This window comes from Gallus gallus, chromosome 18 (assembly GCF_016699485.2).
Source record: "Gallus gallus isolate bGalGal1 chromosome 18, bGalGal1.mat.broiler.GRCg7b, whole genome shotgun sequence".
NCBI classification, from domain to species: Eukaryota; Metazoa; Chordata; class Aves; order Galliformes; family Phasianidae; genus Gallus; species Gallus gallus.
In genome coordinates this window covers 7,358,897-7,379,591 of record NC_052549.1, presented here as the reverse complement: position 1 = coordinate 7,379,591, position 20,695 = coordinate 7,358,897, and the positions used below count along the sequence as shown (strand labels likewise).

General features: G+C 40.1%; 2 protein-coding genes across 25 annotated transcripts in view; one reads left to right on the top strand and one right to left on the bottom strand.

Annotated features, from left to right (window-relative positions):
* ZNF207 (zinc finger protein 207) overlaps window positions 1-14,985 on the bottom strand; it is a 22,891-nt gene extending 7,906 nt beyond the window's left edge. For 2 of the 22 annotated variants that reach the window (XR_001464581.4, XR_001464582.4), the window contains exons 1-14: window positions 13,934-13,961; window positions 13,752-13,810; window positions 12,338-12,464; window positions 11,760-11,898; window positions 10,395-10,565; window positions 9,642-9,717; window positions 9,085-9,132; window positions 7,740-7,810; window positions 6,302-6,462; window positions 5,478-5,570; window positions 4,057-4,296; window positions 3,200-3,362; window positions 2,853-3,036; window positions 2,540-2,619 (exon numbers count right to left, since the gene is read on the bottom strand). Coding sequence is in view for 19 of the 22 variants with exons in the window: in XM_003642318.5 (XP_003642366.3) it covers window positions 2,876-3,036; window positions 3,200-3,362; window positions 4,057-4,296; window positions 5,478-5,570; window positions 6,302-6,462; window positions 7,740-7,810; window positions 9,085-9,132; window positions 9,642-9,717; window positions 10,395-10,565; window positions 11,760-11,898; window positions 12,338-12,464; window positions 13,752-13,792 (1,491 nt within the window). In the remaining 3 variants the exon portion in view is untranslated. The other 20 variants (XM_003642318.5, XM_004946178.5, XM_015279915.3 and 17 more) reach the window with 20 other exon arrangements.
* On the top strand, window positions 14,418-20,695 carry C17orf75 (C17orf75 homolog). Of its 3 annotated transcripts, none has more exons than XM_004946179.5 (10): window positions 14,418-14,573; window positions 14,788-14,859; window positions 15,143-15,268; window positions 15,482-15,622; window positions 15,831-15,888; window positions 16,538-16,654; window positions 17,034-17,098; window positions 17,217-17,353; window positions 17,689-17,792; window positions 17,943-20,695. In XM_004946179.5, the coding sequence occupies exons 1-10, from the start codon at window positions 14,437-14,439 to the stop codon at window positions 18,150-18,152; spliced, it is 1,167 nt and encodes a 388-aa protein (XP_004946236.3). In that variant the 5' UTR covers window positions 14,418-14,436; the 3' UTR covers window positions 18,153-20,695. The 3 variants fall into 3 exon arrangements, with proteins under 3 accessions (XP_004946236.3, XP_415664.4, XP_004946237.2); XM_415664.8 differs by having other exon boundaries at window positions 16,535-16,654; XM_004946180.5 differs by lacking the exon at window positions 14,788-14,859 and having other exon boundaries at window positions 16,535-16,654.

Genomic DNA, 20,695 nt, shown 5'->3' with positions numbered 1-20,695 from the left:
TTTTCAAAGAGTACATGAGACACAACAGTAACTACAGACAGCCACACCGCAGCTCTTATAGCACAGAAACGACAGGAGCAGCAAAGGCAATATCCATGGGAAAGATTATAAAGGAGTTTCAACTGCTTGTTGCATATTATTAGGGTACAGTATGTGGCAGGGCTTAGTTGAGCGTCTGTAACAACATCACTACTAAGGAAAGCTCCATTTTAAGATGTGTCCACACTCTAAGCCTAGGCACTATTAACTACAAAACAATGCTCTTATTGGAAAAAAATCACACATTTATTATTTGATGGGGGATACTCCTGGTGAAGACAACTTGCAGAATATGCTACGTTAACAGTACATGCAGTACTCTTCTCAACTACTTTCCCAGGAAAAGTAGGAATCTGAAAATAACATACCAACAAGTTACAGAAAGACACCAAAGGGAGAAGGCATTTGCTTTACTAGGGCAGGAAGGCTAAGCATTCTTATAACAGCAACATGACCTTCAGAAAAAGCAAGAATCTGCGAAGTTCTAAAAGCAGAAGATCAATGTATAATGTAAGAATTCTATGTGTAACGTCACAAAAAGGGATAAATAAAAGATATCTAGTGCTTTGCTCCAGTTATCCTTATCAGATGAACAGAAGAAAACCAAGAAGTAAACTAGAATATAAAAGTACTGTCTAAGCATAAGTTCTACCTGTTAGACTTACGTATAAAGCAAGATGGAAAGCTAACAGAAGATCAGACATCGAGGCCCACTCAGCACATCTGCAAGCCAAATGCTGCACATCTGACAGGTGAGCGGCAGGCAGCAGTGATCAGAGAGAACTGCTTCTCAACAGAGGCTTGGAGTTATGGTCTGAAAACAACTGCACACTTCAGAAAAAGTGCATGACAATTCTTCACGGTTATACAAAGGCCACTAATTGGCATTAGAACGTACTGGATGTGTCACTGCCTTTATGATTTATTCTGTGAGCCAAAAAATTTGATGCTGAGAGACAACGTAGTATTTTAAACAACAACGTATTTCTGAATGACTACAGGAAGCACTCATTAAAGCCATGTGGAGTACTTTAGTTTAGATAAAAACTCCTCAGGTCTGTCAACTAAAAGAGCCACAATGCTCAGTATTGAGTGGAAGAAAAATATCCATCCACAACAAAAACACTGTGGAACTCACACTGACACAAAAAAAGCCGATATTCTTTCTGGCATAAACTAACAGCGACAATCCCACAAATTAAATTGCATGGATAAGGCTTGAGGCTGGAACATGTATTTAAAGTTGACCTGCAAATGAAAAATTCACCACCCTCTTTCTACCTGTTGTGAAGAGACCAGGAACGCTCTTCTCACTTCTCCTTCCTCCAAAACATCTCCCGCTGCCTTCTCCTTCTCACCAGAAATACAAAACACTAACACAGCCACGTCAGACATGTAGACAATTACAATCTGGGTGGTCTTCTATAATTTCACTCATAAACAGATAAATAATCTTTATGGGTAAGACTTCTCCTTAATAACTTTAATTAGGAGCACTGATGAAGCGGCCTCTTACTAGACACTTCGATTAACTGCCTCAGGAAACTTGTCTTGTATCTGGATCAGAGCACAGAATGGACAGTTCATCCCAAGGGATGATGAAATCTGAACTTCTGAATATTCTGGAAGTGAAAATATACAGCACACAGCATTATTCATTATTCTAGGCCTCTCTGTCTCCTTCACACACCCTGAGATGAAGCTCTTTTTTCTCTTTTGCAGGTCAACTTCAATACAAAAACTGGAAGTCACTCACCCATGTGACATGCACCTAAGCTTCTAGAAATCTCCACCTAAAAGGCTCTTGAAATGGGTATCCTTTTGCACATTAAAAAGAATCAGATGAAGAATGAACTAACAGGACACGTCTGGCACTAGGATGCACCTTGCAGCAACTGCTTTTACATCCTACAAATAAATGCCAGGACTAGAAATCATTTAAGATTTACTGAGGACAAGAAAGCACAACTAAAGAAACATATGCTATTGGGAGAAATTACAACCAAGAGCTAAGATGTGCCTCCTGTACCCTCATTTTTCAAGAGTCAGTTAATAAGTGTACAGGTCTTGCCTACTAAGATGTGCACCTAAGGAACGACTTAAGTTTTATAACAACAAATTCAGCTTTTATCAAAACAGCACCAGTGTGTTCAGTACACCAACAGCTACCATGGCATGCAACTGTACAAACCTTTCAGGCAGGTGTCCGCAGCTGGTCATGAATAAAAAGGCATATAAATTTTTATCTTCTTTTATTACAATGAAGTTTATAACAGTACAGAAAAGTCACACGACCTTAGTGGGTCAGTTTACTTAAACCCTGAAACAGGAGGAATTCTAAATACATTAAATATCGTTACATGTTCAGACTTAAATGTACAAGTAGTTGGGAACAGTTACAGCCCTCACCAAACTATGTTGGGGACACGAAGTCCAACAGCACTTGAAGTGCTGTGAAGGCATCAATTCACAAATAGCAACATAATGTCACAGAACTTGCCTTTAAGGTGGTATGTTCATGTAATTCCAGCGCCTTCACAATTTAACGAACCATATTTACTATACTTCACTTCTAAAAACCTAGATGAAACATGAAAAAGAAGCCATACAGTATAAATTGCAACATCAGGAAAAGTTCCTGTTAATATTCCAAATAAATTTTCCCATGTAAAATAAGAATGTCCAATAGCTCCTAGTTGCCTTGCATGTGGGGAAGAATTTTTTTTTTTTTTTTAAAGTCACAATGAAGCCTTAATTGACGGAAGCTTGGCTATATTAACAGCACAAGATGAGAAAAGGTTTAATCTCCAAACCTATTAGAGCGTGTGTAGTAGCATCAGTAGCGGCCACCTTGCGACATGACAGGAGGTCTCATTCCCATTGGAGGTCGAGGAGGTCCACTTTGGTACGGGGGCACCATCGGAGGTCCCTGACCATAAGGAGGCATTGCTCCAGGAAGATAGCCTGGCATGCCCTGGTGATGAGCACCATACTGACCTATAAACAAAACATTTAAGATGCAAAGAATTCATTTTTTTTTTCAATGAGCACAGCTGCATTCGTGAAAAGCTGTTTTTCACAGTACTTGACATTTCAGATATAAAAAAAAGACAGCAAACAAATCCTTTAAAGATAAGAAAATACAGAGACGTATAATTACCATGTGGTGGCATTGGAGGTCTCATTCCTTGTTGCTGCGGAGGAATTCCAGGCTGTGGTGGCATCATACCTCCAATTGGTCCAACGGGTGGATTACCCAAGGAAGCTTGTCCCGGACGAGGAAGATTACGCTGATACTTGGGCAGCTGTGCCCTTCTCTCTTCCTAAAATGAGAAACAGACAACCATAACACACACTAAAACTCTGCAAAAACAAAGTGAATAAAAATGTAATAAAGTAGATAGCACTACTACCAAATAGCACTGAATCAACATCATTTACAAATTTAAGATTGCTACTAGTGACCATTTCTCAGTTACATCTGGACTTTCCCTCCCTTCCTTCAAAGTTACTGTACTAACACTGATCAATCTAGTACACAACACAAATTCTCTGAAGAATGTCTTTTCCTCACAACATGAGACAAAAGCAAATCTAGAGATATATGAACTAAAGTGAAGGTTTGCTTGTTTTATCCATTAAGTCTTGATTTCTGATTGCTGTAATAGTATCAAGGTAACTTCAAAACATTAAGCCTTTTGTTTGACACTCACTAGCTGTACTTAGCTAAATTCAAGCTTAAGTCACATGCAGAAATGAATTTCAAGTTATCTTTTGGGTTAAGCAATTCCTTACCACCAGAAGGAAATACTTAGATGTGAAGCAGGATCAATGCAGTATACCAGTCACTACTTTTCAACCAAGGATGTTTCAAAGCATAATTCTTTTAATTCTGCATGTTTTATAGTCTCACCTTTACTGAAAGTGTTATGCAGACCACAGAATATATTCTAATTAAGTCAGCCATATCAGCATAAACATCATTTTCAGGAAGATAATGAAAATAAGTTAACTTACCAGTGATATATCCTCATCTGGATGGATCAACTTACTGGTTGCACTGGTTGTGGTAAGGGTAGCAGGCTTACTTGTTATAGATGTAGCTGGTTTAGCTGCAGTACTGTTTGTGGTGCTAGTGGTTGAGGTTGTAGACTGTGTGTAAGCAGGGAATGTAGGTTTGGGGGGTTCTGTTGTTGTTGCTGTAGAATTCAAAGGTTTGAAATCAGTACCAACCGGACCTTGAACAGCTGCTGCAGCCTGTGAAGCACAGAGATAGATCAATATTTATTTCCTAAAGCATAAGAAACTTAAATTACATCTGTTAGACCAGACCTTTGAAACCTTCCAGTGAAATACATAATTAAAATAAGCTCGACAAAAGTAAAGTTCAGCCTTATCACATACTAAAGCAACTGAAAACAAGACAAAATAAAACCCAGTATATACATACATACAAACACACACGCACAGGAAAGTCTAAAATTTGCAGGGCAAAAGCCACAACTAGAAAAAAGGAACAACAAAAAATCCTATCAAAGTTTACACCTCAAATACTGAGGTTGGCAAATGCCTAAATCCTTCCTAAATTAAAGTTTTATTAACAGCCTATAAGCATAAAAATCACAATTTTCTCAATAAACTAGCATACTTTAGCAACCATTAGTTTAGAGTACAGCTCAAAGTGTTAGCATTTATTAAAATTAGGTATTTGAAAACGTTGTTATTGAACAATGAGAAAACTAGTGTGTCAGGTCTTTTGCTGTAAGCATTCTCTCTGAAAGCATTGCAGCATTCTTTAAAGAACTATATCTCTCTACAGATCTTCAATATCATTTCTGAGTAAAGAATCAACTCAAGGCACATGAGGTCCACTAAGATGACAGTATCTAAGCTTTTCTACATTGCTCTTAATTGAAAGTTTTAGAAAAAAAGCTGGCTTTACCAGTCTAAAGATGCAACAATCTTCAAAGCAAGCCTTAGTTATGAGAGAATGCTTTTGTTTCTGGTCACTGTATGTTTGAAATTCTTTGCTGAACTTTCTAATAAAAATAACTCAATTTTTTTGCACATAACGTGTATCACAGAATCCCTATATTCTGACATACTCTATTGAACACCGAACTAAAAAGCCTTCACCATGCATCAAGCTAACCACTGCCACTAAAATGCATTTAACTGCTTTCATGCTCTTTTAACCCTTTAGAACCAGGACATAGCATTTCATACTTGCACACTGTCTAAGAAAAATTGGGCACTTTAACATGCTTATTTCTACTAAGATGCAACTCACAGTTAAGGACTCTGCAGTTTTACCAGCTAAACATAATCAGGAATATAACAAATTATCTGAAGATGTTTAGTCAATTTTAGATTTTACAGAACGGTCCAAAGGGTTAAGTTGCAAAGCAATTTGTTTTTAACTGTGACTTCCTGCGTACTTGTGCTGTGCTAGGAAACAGAGCATTAGAAGACGCTGACAGACTTTCTGAATTGGAGGAAGCTGTACTTGAGCTTGTGACAGGTGTCCCCATCTGTAGCATAAAAGAAAGGAAACAGTGAAAAGTCTCCAAACAAATGGGTGGAAAGTATCCAGATGAAAGGATTTCTTATGCTAGGGGCTGTGTTTTTGTAAACAAGTATCTTCCCTGTAGAAGTCCAAAATGCAAATAGGACACCATGAAGGTTAAATACTTAAGGACTTACACACAGCAAGAGAAATCAAAATAGAGGTCACAAGCCATTCTATCAATTCCCACTTCCCTTCCCAAAACATTTAAACAGCATTACTGCCTTAGTTAAATCATTCAGACAATGTTTAACCCAGTCTGAACAGAATCATAGAATTAATTAGGCCTTCTGCTGACAAATAACCCCTTATTAAGAGAACAAGTCTTGTCAAGATTTGCACTTAGGCAGTTTTAGGTTAAGTTCTACGCAATCAGATTCCTACAGCTGACTGATGCCTCCCGTCACCCACCCAAAGCGCCCTTATAAAATGCAAACTAAAGGGATTAATGGAAGAACTGTTTTGCCTGCTACTTTCTTCCCCACTGCTTACAGAACTTCTGTCTGGTTTCATGGCTGTTTTAAGACAAACAAAACAATCTCTTAGAATTCGTTCAAACACTACAAAGAATTAAACTTAATAATCAACACAAGCAAGAAGTGTAACTAGTTATTTGTGTCCTAGTAACAGAGGAAGCTGACACAGGGTAATCTGAAAACTATACCAATAGATAGATTCCAGGCTGAGATACCTTACCTGCCCTGCACTTGGGAAGAGTGGTTTAGTAACAGGAGGCTGAGGGGTAGGTGCTGACGCAGCAGGAGCTGGTGGTCTGTTAAGAATGCCTGGTGCTGTAGCAGGCTGTGCTTGTGTCATAGGAGGCATCCCAGGACGAGGACCAACAGGTGGCGGCATACCTACAAACCACAAAGAACCTGTAGTGTCTCAAGCTCAAGAACAGGAGTATTCCGTTACAGGATTCTGTTCCCAGTATTCTTTATGACAAAGCCTTGCCTACGGGAGATATACTTCTAAGCCAATAGGTATAGCCAGCAGTCAGTCACCATACACAGCAACTGTGAGGGTCAGAGGTCATAAGCTCATGTCAAGACTATTAATTCTCCATGTCCCTCTCTAGAATATTTAAACAAAGTTCTACTACCTTAATTTACTGCTGATCACCAAAGGTCCATATGTAGGCAGTTACCTTAAACACTTCAGAGCAATACTGAATCAAGTTGTATGTTTCTACTACAGCTTCAACAATAAAAGCAGCTTATACTCTCATTATTTGATATTATATATCAGTGCAATCAACACAGTATCTGTTTCCAGAACACTGTCCCTATGCTGTCATGACTGTAGTTAAGATTGTTACAAGATCTAAAAGATCTATCAGTACTTTGAAACACTCCGCTGGGGACCTTCAGCACAGTGGACAGTGACACAGAAATTAACGTTCCTCATTCTTTTGACTAAAAGGCCTTCAAAGCTAGCACGCAAGTTAGCTGAAAGTAAGTTAAAAGTCTTTGTGCAGCCTATCATTGCAAAACATGTACTTTGTATGTGGGGGTTCTAGGAGAGATCTAGAGACAGCTTAACAGCTCACAAACACGCCATCACACACTGGGCAGTAGAACCAGCATGACTATGCCACTGGCTCGTCTCCTCCAGTGAGAAAATCGGGCAAACCAGTGAGTGACTCAAGTCATCACTACCAGAACATACGGCTGCTCAACAACTTGAGACACTCAAGAAATTGCTGTGTTCTAGCTATATAAGTGATCAGAAGTCAAGACGTCATCTTTATCTGAGTATGACAAGACCGTTTCTCATTCTCCGCAATATTTTTCTATTATTTATGCTTTATATATGGCATGCGTGTGTATTCACATTATAAAACAGACATTAGAAAAAGCGAGTGGAGATGGACTAGGCAATAAAAAAGCCAGATGAACAATAATAGGGAGAATAAATTTGCATTCGATTTTTTTTAGACCTGCACAGCAGTATCAAACAACACAAAAGCCATAAATAACCACTTCACCTCTGCACAAGAGTGGCTTCTGCAGCAATTGAACTGCAAAAAGCTGGCAGTGTACATTTGTACACTGTTTACATAAATCCTAAATCTCAGCCTAATTAAACATCATTTAGCTCTCACCACAATATATGTCTGACAACCCTGACTTACCTGGTGGCATACCAGGCATAAGAGGTGGTATTCCTGGACCAGGAGGCATCATTCCACCCATTGGCATCATCCTATTGAGTAAAGTGATCATCAGAATAAACACACACAATAAACCACTAAAACATTGGCACATTACCTGTATTAGATAAATAACACAGCAAATACTTTCAGGAAGCAATCAATAACCAGCTGACTGCAGTTACATGTGTTTTTCAACAAGGAAAAAAACAACAAGCTCCAAATACTTCTCATTTGTGAGAAATACTTCAATTCCCCAAGCTTTTACTTCCTCTGTTACCAGATTTCAGAACTAGTGTCCCTCTTGATATACACTTCAGAATACTTCCAGACACTTGAAGCTGGATTACAGGAAGCAGAATGAAGGAATATCTATTTGTTTCATTTCCTAAATGAGATGTTATGTAGCAGCCAATGTGGGCCAAATCATCACTATGAAGCAGTTTCTATTTTACATAGCAAAGTCAAGAAACATTTCATGTTCCCATTTCAAAATCAAAATGCACAATGAGGAGATGAGTATTCACTCTCTATAGCAGCTTGTAACCCAGTCATACTGTCTTCTCAACTTGCCTACTAAGGGAATGACCAGCGCACACGCACAGCTGGGAACACAGTACTACCACCCCTTTTCTAGATTAAAGTCTGGACAAGGCAGTCAGTCTCGATACCTGTTTGGACAACTGTCAAACCAAAATGTTGCTGCTGCTGCCACCACAAAGGTAACTGCCTGAAAAACTGCAGATAGCGAGTTGTTGGCAAATTAATTTGCTTATTTTACTAGAAGACACATTACATTCATCTGAAATTAACAAAGAGCTTAAGGAGAACTAAGCACCAGCAAGCTTGATAAAATTCTGTGCAGTTTCCACCCAGAAAAGCTGCAATCATGAACATCCACAAAGACGTCCGATTAAGACATTATTTTTACATTCAAAGACTGTAAAAAGAGTATCAACATTTCAGAAGAGAATAGCCTATCACCTCAGTTAACTTTAAACAAAACGAATCTCCTGCATTATGTCCTACAGGCAAAGGACTACGCACATGGAGCCGTATGTACTCTGATGCAAGAAAAGATATAAATCCCAAAGTGCCTATTTAATTAATATTCTGCAGGATGTGTTTCCTACAACATGTAGTTTTGTAACAAGTGTTTAGATAAAGAATAAAAACTTCATTGTACAACAAAACATAGCTAAACATTTTCCCCAAATGCTTCAGCAAAATTCAGATGTTTTCAGTAAGACAACTTTCAATCTTATCAAATAAACAACATAAAATGGCATAATGAATGTACCTATAATTACATTAATGAGATGCTTACATGTTTCCACCACAAAATGACTGCATGTATTTTCTTTGTTGATGTAATCTGTGAAAATTTATGACAAAATCAAAAATCTAACTGTGATTTTTCCAAACACAATATGATAGGGTACGGTGTAAATCCCAAACAAACATCAATACCAACAACTTACTCTTGCCCAATATACAAGAATTTTATTCTCATATTTAAAGAAATTTAAACTATCCAGTATTTTTTCTGGATAGGTTGGATGACTGACAGCCAGATGGTATGACATGTGCCATACACAAACACAGCTTCACATAAGGCTTTAAACCAACACAACACATTTTAAAACCATTATGAGATTACAAAATAAGATCAGGAGAAAAGCAACATACTTTACACATAAACTCACAGTTGGGCTGTATTTTTTAATGTTGGTTTATAGCCATCCAGATTTTTGGTGCATCTTAACATTAAGGTTACGGAGTTCACAGGTTCCTACACATTATTTCTAATTAACTTTACTCTTTCTGTGACAGTTTAAAACACAAAGCATGGAAACATCACTGTAGATCTTTCTAGCTACTTACCCAGGTGGCATTCCAGGCATAACCGGAGGCATTCCAGGCATCATGGGTGGGACACCTGCCATTAATGGTGGTATACCTTAAGAAAATAAAAAATGAATTTTAAACAACACCAAGAACGTACACTCATCACCAAATCAATTAAATACAGGAAACTAAAATACTTGTTCTTGAAATAACGTCACGTGCAAATAATGAGATATAAAAGATTATCTACAAATCTGCCTTTGATCCATGGTTCCCAATCCTGCAAGAAACCCCATGTAACCTTTCTTACTAGAACCTCTAAAGAGCATGCCTCAATATTGCAGAAAATATCAGAAAGGTCAGTTTTCACTGTCACTAACTGAAATGCTTTCTGCAAGTTTAGTTGTACTCTGTGCATAAACTCTCCATCCTACGTTAACATAAATCCAGAGCAACCTTTCTACCTTCTATTTCTAACATCTCGTTATGAAGTATCACAAAAGTAGATCTATGCTTAAACTACTAATCTGTCTTAGTACCACACTGACAGTTTTTCAACCTAGATGTGAACATTAGCTATTTCAATCTGCTTTAGTGAGGAAGATGTGCACGCCCCTACACCAGGGGCAGGAAGAACCTGAAGAAACTACTCACATGCACCTCACTAAACTATTTTCAGACCACAAACCCACTGCACTGGAGAATACCAATTAGCAGATTATTATTCCAAGCAGAGATTTGTATTCCTACTCAGCTGTTCAATAACTAGCTCAAAAATAGCACCCTTACCAGGAGGCATCCCTGGCGCACCTGGCACAGGAGGCAAACCTGGTTGTGCCATTGGGGGAATGTACCCCTGCTGCGGCTGAACTTGTTGGGGCTGAAATGAAGTTGAAGCTGCAGATTCATCATCTTCGTATTCATCAGAATCATCTTGTTGCTTCTTTTTCTGGCTTTCTGCTGAATTGTACAATGCATATGGTCAGAGAAAAGCAAACAATATTCAATGAAATCAATTTTTATCTGGAGTATTCTAGTTGGAATGACAATAATTTCAAGTCTTATCAGCATGTTCAAAAATTCACGTGATTAGAGAAGAGAAACTGTGCGAGTCTACTATTACACATACAAAAAAATAAAGGGAAGTGACTCACTGTACAATCAACAAATGTACAGTTAGCAGAATGGCGTGGTTAGGATGGTATTTTACAGGTTGCATAATTAGAAAGATTATCATGATGGAAAGAAATAATCAAAAATAAATGAAATGCTCACCCACGTTGTAGGCTCGCAGTAGATAACTCCATAGGAAGTAATCTCCAGAAAGAGATCCTTCCCCAGTGGCAGTCAGCCCTTAAATGGGGTCTAGGAGAGCTGGAGCCACTCTCCACCCCTTCCAGTCACACAGCTGAACTGCCTTCATCTGTGCTCTCACAGCTCACTCTGCTTGCCCCAGGTGATCAATCAGTGGTTCAGGCCCTGACTCAACAGTTCCCTTACACTCACACTACAGCAACTCAATGTAAATGGGATCTACCTTCATGTCAGCCTCTGGCTGGAGAGAATAAGCCAGAACAACTTAAAGGCATAATTACAGAACAAAGAAGACTAAGTATTCCTATGCTGTCAAACTAACGTAAGTCCTGGTCTACCCAAAACAAACAAACAAAACCCTGTAAAACTCATCATCCTTGTAGGTTGAATGTTTCATTTCTAAACAGGAAAAGAAAAAAGTACCATCGCTTGTCTTTCTACATGATTGGCCATGTCAAGGGTTCCAGTTAGGGAAATGCATTAATCCAGTCCTTACTCTTCTAAGGAGTGAGACCTGTATCACAGGTCCAAAATACAACAAACCAATTTTCATATCTAAAAACAGAGCAGGGAAACTCCCCTACATCTCAAAAAAGCACCCATCCCAAAACATCAGTAGGTTTTCTTCCCAAAGCCTACAAATATAACATACTGTGAGGCAGGCAAAATACATCAGAATAAAAATATCTGACCTATCTGATTTCAAGACAAAGCAATACTGCCTACTGTATGCTGAAGATGCACTGTTCGTCACAGATAGCGCACTCAAAGAATACAGATCAAAACAATTGAAGCAAAGTGCCATGAAGATGACAGCTAACTAGCTAGATCACACTTTACCCTGAGTTTTTTGTTCAAGTAACCTCCTCCGTTCCTCCATATCTTTTTCTGGAATGCCCTCCATGCCATAGATTTCCAGTTCAATGTCTGTTCTTCCAGGAATAGCATTTGGAACAGCATCTATTGTTTCTTTGTGCACCTAAAAAGGGAAGGAAAAAGCCTCCTGATCAAAACTCAGGTTAGATTTAGGTTTTTCTGCGCTAGTTTAATTTCAAAAGACAAATGGAACATCCTCGTTGGGAAGAATATCTCTAGTCAGCCATTTTCTGGATATGCACTCTTCTAGTCACTGTAACTGCCATTAACTTCTAACACTACTTTATAATCTCTGATCACCAAGACCATGCAATTCATCCACTCCTACATTCAAAAACTGACCACAAATATCTCTGCTGCATACCCACCATACAAACTGCTGACACATCAGGAGACCTGCTCTTAAAGCTTAACACCACTGACTTTCTCTCATCATTTTCCAGGATTGTGGAAACCCCAAGAGAACGCATTTTTCCAGTTGATTATTTATTCCAATTTTAGATACTGTCAAAAAAGTTTTCTGCAAGTCTAAAACTTCTTACCTGCATGCAATGTATAGCTAAACCAGGTCCTGTATACAATTTCTTATGACATATATGGCATTTAAAGTGCTTCGCTTTTTGATGCTGTATAAGGATTTTTTCATCATCAAAATCCCTGTTACAATACCTATTGAAGATTGTTAAGGAAATATTTTGACACTAAAAGTGAGCTAATTAGCATTGTGTGGTTTTTTTTTTTTTTCCTAAAGGAAACTGAAAGCACAGAAAGCAACCCTGAGCTTTCAGAGCACAAGTATTTCATCGGTGTCTGAAACCAAATCTCTCCTCACATCACCCAGTAACATCAATAAGAAAACAGCAAGATGTGCCCACGCAGCCATAATCATAACATTCTGACAGATGCTTTTTTAAGTCACAGTTATTTCTAAGTGGACTCTTCTTCCTCCTTTACATGTTTTTACACTAAAATGTGGCTAGAGCAGCAAAGGAGAAAGATGAGAGATCCACAAATGGGAAGCAACTCCAAATACTCTGAAACACCTGTTTAATAACACGTATTGGCAGCTAATGTTCACGGAAGAGACACAATTTTAGTTGAGAACTCCCATTTCAGCCATCCAACTGACCAAAACCTTAAGACATTACACAATTTCACCGCAATCATAACAGAACTTTATGTTTCTAAACTGAAACGTTTGAACAACTTTTCGAGCTGTTGCATAACGAGAGGGAAATGGCCGTTTCTTTTGTGAAGCTCGGCATGAAGGCTTCAGCAGACACTGCAGCCATCCTGCTAAGCAGGAGATACACTCGGTACTAACTGCTCCTCGTTAACAGTGTGTCCTCCACTTTCAACAAAACCTGGTGAATAAACTCCAAGCAGATTATAAATTCCTTTATTAAAGATCGATTAAAAAAAAAAGAGAGAGAAAAGTATGCTTGTAATCACTCTTCAACAAAAAGCAGATTATAAAGGGCTGATTCGTGAAAAACCCATCGGTATTTTTACATATTGAGACATTTTGACGCAGCAAATGCAAGTTTTATATTCTAAAGTAAGCTTTTCAACAGATCTCCCTCCTGCAACCACTCGTGCCTCGCTGATTAACGCCCAGCACGGCGCTGCTGACGGAGGTGCCCTCGAGGGGGACAACGGCCGCTCCGGGCCCAGCGCAGGGCGAGCGGGCAGGCCAGGCCGCGCGGGGGGCGGGGAAGGATTAGAGAGGAAGGACACAGTAGGCCCCATACTGGGATGAGGGCACAGACAAGGAGCGAGCACAAAGCCAAACCGCAACGGGAAAACAAAACAGAAAAAAAACCAACCAACCAAACCAAAAAGACCGGTGTCCACGGGGCAGCGCGGAGCTCCGCAGACGCCGGGAGGAGAACGCGCAGAGCCCACCCCGCGCCCCTCCCCCACCCCGCTCCACACACAGCGCACACTGAAGGATACCAGCACCAGGGCTTCAGCTGCTTCTTCTTCTTACGGCCCATGACGACAGAACACGCGACCTACGCAGAAAAAATAATAATAATAATAAAAAAACGATCGGCCGACCTTCTTCCCCGCCGAGCCGCAGCGCCCGCAGTCGCGGCCGCGCAGACCCAAGCAGGCACAAAATGGCCGCCACGCACCTCCTGGCACGGCCGCCCCCGAGCTCCCAGCGCGCACCGCGCTGCGGCGGGAAGGGGGGCTGCCCACGTGACTGGCTCCGGGCTCGCGCCGTCCCGGCATGCCTGTGGGCGGGAGCCGCCATTTTGTGTCAGCCTCAGAGCCGGGCCGCGGGTGATGCTGGGGGTTTGCGGAGCTGCTTGCGTTGACCGGTGCGGATTCTGTAACATCCATTGCGTGTTTCAATAAATCACATGAGCAGCAGTTGCAGCTGCGCAGGGTGTTTTGCTTTGCTCGTACGCTCCTTCAGTTCTACGCTCGGGTACCGCTACGCACACTGTCAGATCCAATCCGCCCCCGAGCTGCGGGCTCCACATCCCCCTCACCCCGCGGGGGAGCGGCGCGCACCGCACAGCCGCGGGAGGCGCTGAGGCGCAGCCTGCCCTGCCCGGCCCTCGGGGCGGAGAGCGGAGAACGGGGGGGGTGTCGCGGCGCGGCCCGAGCGGCGGCGGCGGCGGGGGTTGGGATGTTGGCGGCGCTGCCGGACGGCGATGAGCGGGAGATGGAGAGCAGCGAGGAGGGCGGCGGTGGTGCGGGAGACGAGCGGCGGCCGGAGCGGCACGGCAGCACCTACCACAGCCTCTACGGCTACCGGAGCCGCAGGTGAGGGGCCTCGCGAGCGGACGTTCCCAGGCCCTGCGCGCTGCCAGCCGCTTGATTCTGCTTTTATTTTCAGCTTCCCTCTCCGCAAAGACCCTGTTTTTTTTTCCTCCCATAACTTCCTGATTTCCTGCTCTATAACACCCTCGGGCCGTACCTTTCCCCAGCGCTCGTTCTGCCTGCAAGCAAAGGCGTGCTAATTGCTCCTTGACTTCAGGTCCTCGCGGCGGGGTGCGGATGGCGGCGATTGCGGCGCGGCGCCTGGGAGCCCTCCCGGCCGGGACTTCAGGTACGGCGCCTCCGCACAGCGCACCGCGTCCCGTCCTGTCCCGTCCCGTCGGGACGCCGTTGCCGCAGCGGCCGCGCGCAGCGCCACAACTGCCGGCTCTGCTGGGGTGGGCAAACTGCTGACTGCACTGATGGGCCCGATAGCACGGAGAGTTCTCTGGGAGCCAGAGAGAAAGCGCAGTGCTCCTCCTCCCAGAGCGTGATGGCATGCAAGCGCTTCTGCTCTTCTTCAGAGAAACAAAACATTTGTTTTTTGGCTAATGATTTCATCTTGCTTTTTAAAGCCTCTCTTTGCTGGACACAAATTTACCAGGTGAAGCAGAAACCGAACTGCGCAGCTTTATTGCTAAACGTCTGGCCAAAGGAGCCGTTTTTGAAGGCATGGGGAATGTAGCAACTGTGGATTTGAGGTGAGATATGCTTTCAAAAATTATTTGTGAATGAGAAGGCTTAAGAACCATTGGTAGCATTGCACACCTTGCCATCATCTAGCTTTAAACTTACGTTTAACTGTGATTGCATGCTCCCAGCCTATTGCTGCTGCTAATAACAGCTGTATGTGAATGACGCCCTCCTCATTAACTTATAATAATATCTTTAACAACTTCTTTTTTCTTGCACAGTATACCAGAATGTAAAGTCGGTTGTTATTACTGTCTTTTCCAACAAGAAAGTCTTCCAGAAACAGCAACGCTGGAATCGGAAACCAATGTTCCAGAATATGTGGTTTGTTTCCTAGGTGGCTCAGAGAAGGGTCTGGAACTATATCCTTACCTTTGTCATTCCATGTCTGCATGGAGAGGGAGAAGATGGAAAAATGATACTCTCTTTTTGACTGTGTTCTCCTTGAATTCAGCCCATTTATGCATATGTTCCAGTATGTACGTAACTGAAAATGTCAAAAACAAGCATATGCTGAAAGCACAAAATGTGGATCTTAATTGATGCATCTTATTTTCCTTAAGAAGATACTTTCAGACTTGAATTGGACAAATACATTCAAAGTCTGAAGCTAAGCCTTGACTTGGAGGTAAGGTCTAACTTTTCATATTTGTTAAGTGGTGAAAATGACATTTGAAGCAAACTTATTACTCAAGCAAACCAGAAGATGTAGTGTACAGAAAACAAACACTCAGAGATAGATACTGGCTTTACTGTAGAGACAGTGAATGTCTAGAGTACTGTTAACCACAAAAGTCAAGAGGAAAAAAAAGGGGGACTTTTTTGTGCCAGTCATAAATCTCTTAAAGGTTACTTGCAGTTAGCTTCAAAGAGAATGACTAAGAAAATGTAATAATCTACAGGAGGGGTCTCTGTGTCTACCTAGAGTCCTGCCAGGTCTGAACGGCAAGGAAGGATTTTTACTCGTGGTCTTGTCGTGGTTTCTCCAATGGAAACTGCTTTTTATGTTTCTGTTTCATCTTGTCTGCTGGTGCATGCTCTTTGCTCAGTATGCATCTTAATGTGATATAACGTTTTACAGTTCTTTCCCTTCATAGCTGACGTTGCAAAAAGTATAGCTTTAAACATCAAACTCATTGTTTGATCTAGCGTGGTTTGAAATGAAAAAGTACTTGACGTCTAAATATTTTAGGTTGAATAGATTATTAACAGGCTTCTTCTTGTGTAGAAATCAAGTTTGTGGCTAAAAGGTTTGATGCTTTAATGTTTTACAGCAGAAAACGTTGGAGACCTCTGTTAACCCCTACTTAAGAAGCTGGTTTGAGAATTCCATATGCCCAATTCAGAGAGTGGTACAGCTCTTCCAGGAGAAACTGGCCTTCTTGTTACATGCTGTATGTGTGTTTTAAACTAACTAAATAAAAGAGGTTCAGCAGATATTTCCATGACTCTAATATGTTTAAAATGTTTTTTACATTTCCTTTCTCAAATAGGAGTAAATTAGGAACATCTTCTGCATTATTTTTGATTGTTTGTTTATTGTTGTTTTTACTTTGGATGGAACAGCTAGTGAAGTATAATCACTGTATTCTGAATGCGAAGCCAGGTGCAATGACTATAATGTGGAATATTCCCTTGGCTTCCACTCTTACTCTGAAAAGAGCAAAATTAAAGTAATATGCAATGTATTTCTTGCTAGTAACTACAGTTATACAGCAATAGAAGTAATATCCAAATTGTGTCCAACTTTTTAACTTCTTTGTTTGTTTTAAGGCATTGAGTTATACTCCTGTGGAAGTAAAAAATGCAGATGAAAGAACAGAAAAAGACATTAACAGGTAAGGATGCTTTGAGACAGAGGAACCTGTGAGTAACTGCTTTTGTGTGTGATACCTTCCTCTTCTCCTCATTCAGAAACTATGTAGAAATAGCAGCTCACAATAGTTTTTGTGTTAGGTTTCTGGCAGCTGCCAGCCTCCAAGGCCTTGTTCAGGAAGGCACAATGACCTCCTTGTGCATTGCCATGACTGAGGAACAGCACAAGTCAATGGTTGTAGACTGTATTGGAGCCCAGCCTCAGCTACACAATGCAGGTGAGATTACAGCTGTTAACACCCTCATATTCCTCAGGGCTGCTGAGACTCCTTGGTGTTAGGTATTTGAGGATTTTCAGCAGCTCAAAGGTTTATGCTCATAAAGTCTGGATTCTGGATGGAAACTAAAATGCTTGTTTTCCTACCAGGTAGTAATTTGTTTTACCAGTTCTAGTTTGCAGACTATGAAACTAAAACGTTATTTTTCCCCAGTTGGATTTTTGACAATTGTGAATTCAATAGCTAGCGCAGAATTTCATGTAATCACTGTAGCTGTGTTTGGGGCTGGTTTACTTTTTGCTCATACTGTCTCTATGTTCTTGAACACGTAACAGGAAGCAACAGATTTTGTGAGGACTGGATGCATGCTTTTGTAAATGGTGCTGAGGTTGGAAATCCATTTCTCTTCCGGCAAATTTTGGAAAACTTTAAATTGAAGGTAATGATTGCTGTGTGGTAAAGACACATTACTCACTTAATTCTTACATCAATTCATTTGTCTCTACTGCTATTCTTCCTTCACTTTTCCACATTATAGTATATTTCCTTTCCACGGACAGAGATAAGAAAATGTTCTCTGTCTTCCCAGGCAATACAGGACATTAACAACCTGAAGAGGTTTATTCGACAGGCTGAAATGAACCACTATGCCTTGTTCAAGTGTTACATGTTTTTAAAGAACTGTGGCAGTGGAGACATCCTTTTGAAGATTGTTAAAGTAGAACATGCAGAAATGCCAGAAGCCAGAAATGTAGTGACTGTCCTTGAGGAATTCATGAGAGAAACAGCAGTGGCTTAAAATTATCTTAATAATTCTACAGTTGTTGGAGGGTATTGTATAAATCATTAATTTCTTCTGTGCAGCTTAGTTTCACTGTTGCAGAAATTTTACTTTTAAAAGCATTACCTAAGTCAAACCTAAGTTGCAATTTCAGCTCCTTCTCTCCCTCGAGAAAGAAAGCAGCATGAGCTTTTTTTAATGTGTAAATATCAGATCTTAAAAAACACTATTTTCAATGCTTAACATTCTCCAATTGATTTGTTCATCTTGTGAGAAAATCATTGTTTGTGGTTTTTTTTTTTTACAGTGTTGGTCTGAAAAAGAGAAGTGTTTTAAATATTTTAAATATATTTAAAGTTATCATGTCTAATAATTAAGATCCATTTACTTGTTTTAGTAGAAAAAGAAGCACAAACATGTAGATAAGTGATAGTAAATGAGTTCATCTTTGTTCATGTGAGAGAATATAAAGTCTGCAGCTAGTTTCTACATCCTACTTTCAAATCAGCACTTTGTTCTTCTGTTATTATTGAAGAAACAACTTGTTTGTTGACAGGAGATAGAAAGTCTGAGCAGGGTTTTAGGACTCAATTTGTATGTGCTTCTGTCTGTTCATATATATGCTGGTCAGGCATGTTAAACTCCCAGACTAGATTATGAATCCAATTCATTATTTTATATTTTTGTGACCAAGATCTTCTTTGTACATTCCTAGTACCCCTTTTGTATACGTGAAAATAATTGTGTGTAGTGAAGAATTAATCATAAAGATTTTCCAGGTTCAGTATTAACTTCATAAAAGCTTCTTCGTAAATTGAAATAAACTAACTGTCCAAATTAATTATTCAGAATTGAAAACATTTCCTTGTATTTCAGCAATGAATTCTTGTCCCCATCATAGGACATTTAGACAGCAGAATACTTGAAGAATATTTTTGTTGACAGATGAAATTAAAACTAACCAGGTTTCTGGGTGAGCCTGGAAGTGAGGATTATTTCTGCAATCTGATATAAGCGAAACTGTCTACTACTATCATTTGCAGCAGAGGGTGCTGGAATGCCTAACTACTACTTTGAAACCCAGTTGTTCTTTTGTGTTTTTTTGTTTTTAACTTTCATCTGTAAAACTTAGCTTACTTGTTTGGGCTTCTCCTCTTCAAGGTAACGTGTTGCTCATTATCACTCCCACTGAATGTGTACTTTGTTAGATGTGGACAATTGCAGTTACAGCTCTTTCTGTTGATTGTTGCAGAATTTTGCTAGCACTGAAGGTAGTTGGCATTATGAAAAACATAACTCCTTCTTTCTGCAGACTTTAACATCATTCTGCTTTTATCAGTATCATTGTGGCTTTGCCTTTCCAAGCACTGGACTACTAAATGCAAGATGGTCAGAAATACCACCTGGTAGTGTTAAGTCATGAGTTTGCAGGTGTTGCTGGCATAATCCTAGCAAAAATTCTATTTTAAATAGAAAAGAAGAAATTAAACAATAGCCTAATAAATAACACAGAAGCAGCTAGTTTAGTTGGATACATGCCTGGAAGGTATGACACAACTCTCCAGCAATCAACTACAAAAAGCTGAGGAAGAAGCACACAAATGTTTAGAAGATGATGAAATGTGCACTTAATCTGCAAACCCTCCATCCGAATGAAAAGTTTTAAGCAGTCTGATGTATTTGGTCTTCATTCCCCTCAGTTCTGAGGTCACTGCTGCCATAGAGCTTCAGCTGTTACATGGGGGGACAAGATGTGTGTTTGAATGCCAGTCAGAAGCTATGTCTGTGTCCTTGTTTAACTCCTGGAGAAATAAAGCAGCGATTCACTTTCCCCTTTATCAGACAGCTTTAGAAACGTAAGACTGAATTATCAATGTCATTATTGAAAGATAACATCTCAGAGCCCAAAGCCAACTGCCCTTTGGTTAAATACTGTAATTGTAGACAAACTTACAAAACTGCCTGTGGAAGATTTTCCTTGGTTGATTTTTGGCATGTGATGGAAGGCAGCTCTATTTGATTGAAAAAAAAAAATCCACCAACAAAAAAGATTTAATGGATTCTGAGCTCAAATAATATTGTTACAACAAAAATATACAGAATGTACACAATACAAAAATATTTGGAAACAAACCATAGTGTGTTACCTTGCAAATATCATTTTGTTTTACTAGCCCTTAACGGGAAAGTATCATTTGTTCAGTATTTTAAGGCAGAAAATTACATTGTTTAGTGCTTTGTGTTTAACGTTTGGATATGTTGTTAGGATTAGTAGTGTAAGCAAAAGAAAAGCTGAGTAACTAGCTTTATTTGCCAACTAATCAGACACTGGGGGAGTCAGGAGACAGTGACTAACATATCTATTAAGCTCATTAGAAATTAAGGTTGTTGCTACTTATATCAGGCCTGGGGAATATTTTGTGCTCTGTATTGTCAAGTACCCTGAAACATACATTTTCTGAACTACTACTGGCATTTCAGGAATATCTCATTAGACAACTTTTTCCAATTAAGTGCTGTTGATTAACGATGACATTAAAAATACATTTACCTTTAAACGA

Bases quoted from the DNA above. Each gene is read 5' to 3' on its own strand.
- C17orf75 (XM_415664.8), top strand. From the start codon at position 14,437: ATGTTGGCGGCGCTGCCGGACGGCGATGAGCGGGAGATGGAGAGCAGC. The intron at 17,354-17,688 runs GTGAGATTACAG...AACACGTAACAG, and splicing joins GCCTCAGCTACACAATGCAG to GAAGCAACAGATTTTGTGAG. The intron at 17,793-17,942 runs GTAATGATTGCT...CTGTCTTCCCAG, and splicing joins TGGAAAACTTTAAATTGAAG to GCAATACAGGACATTAACAA.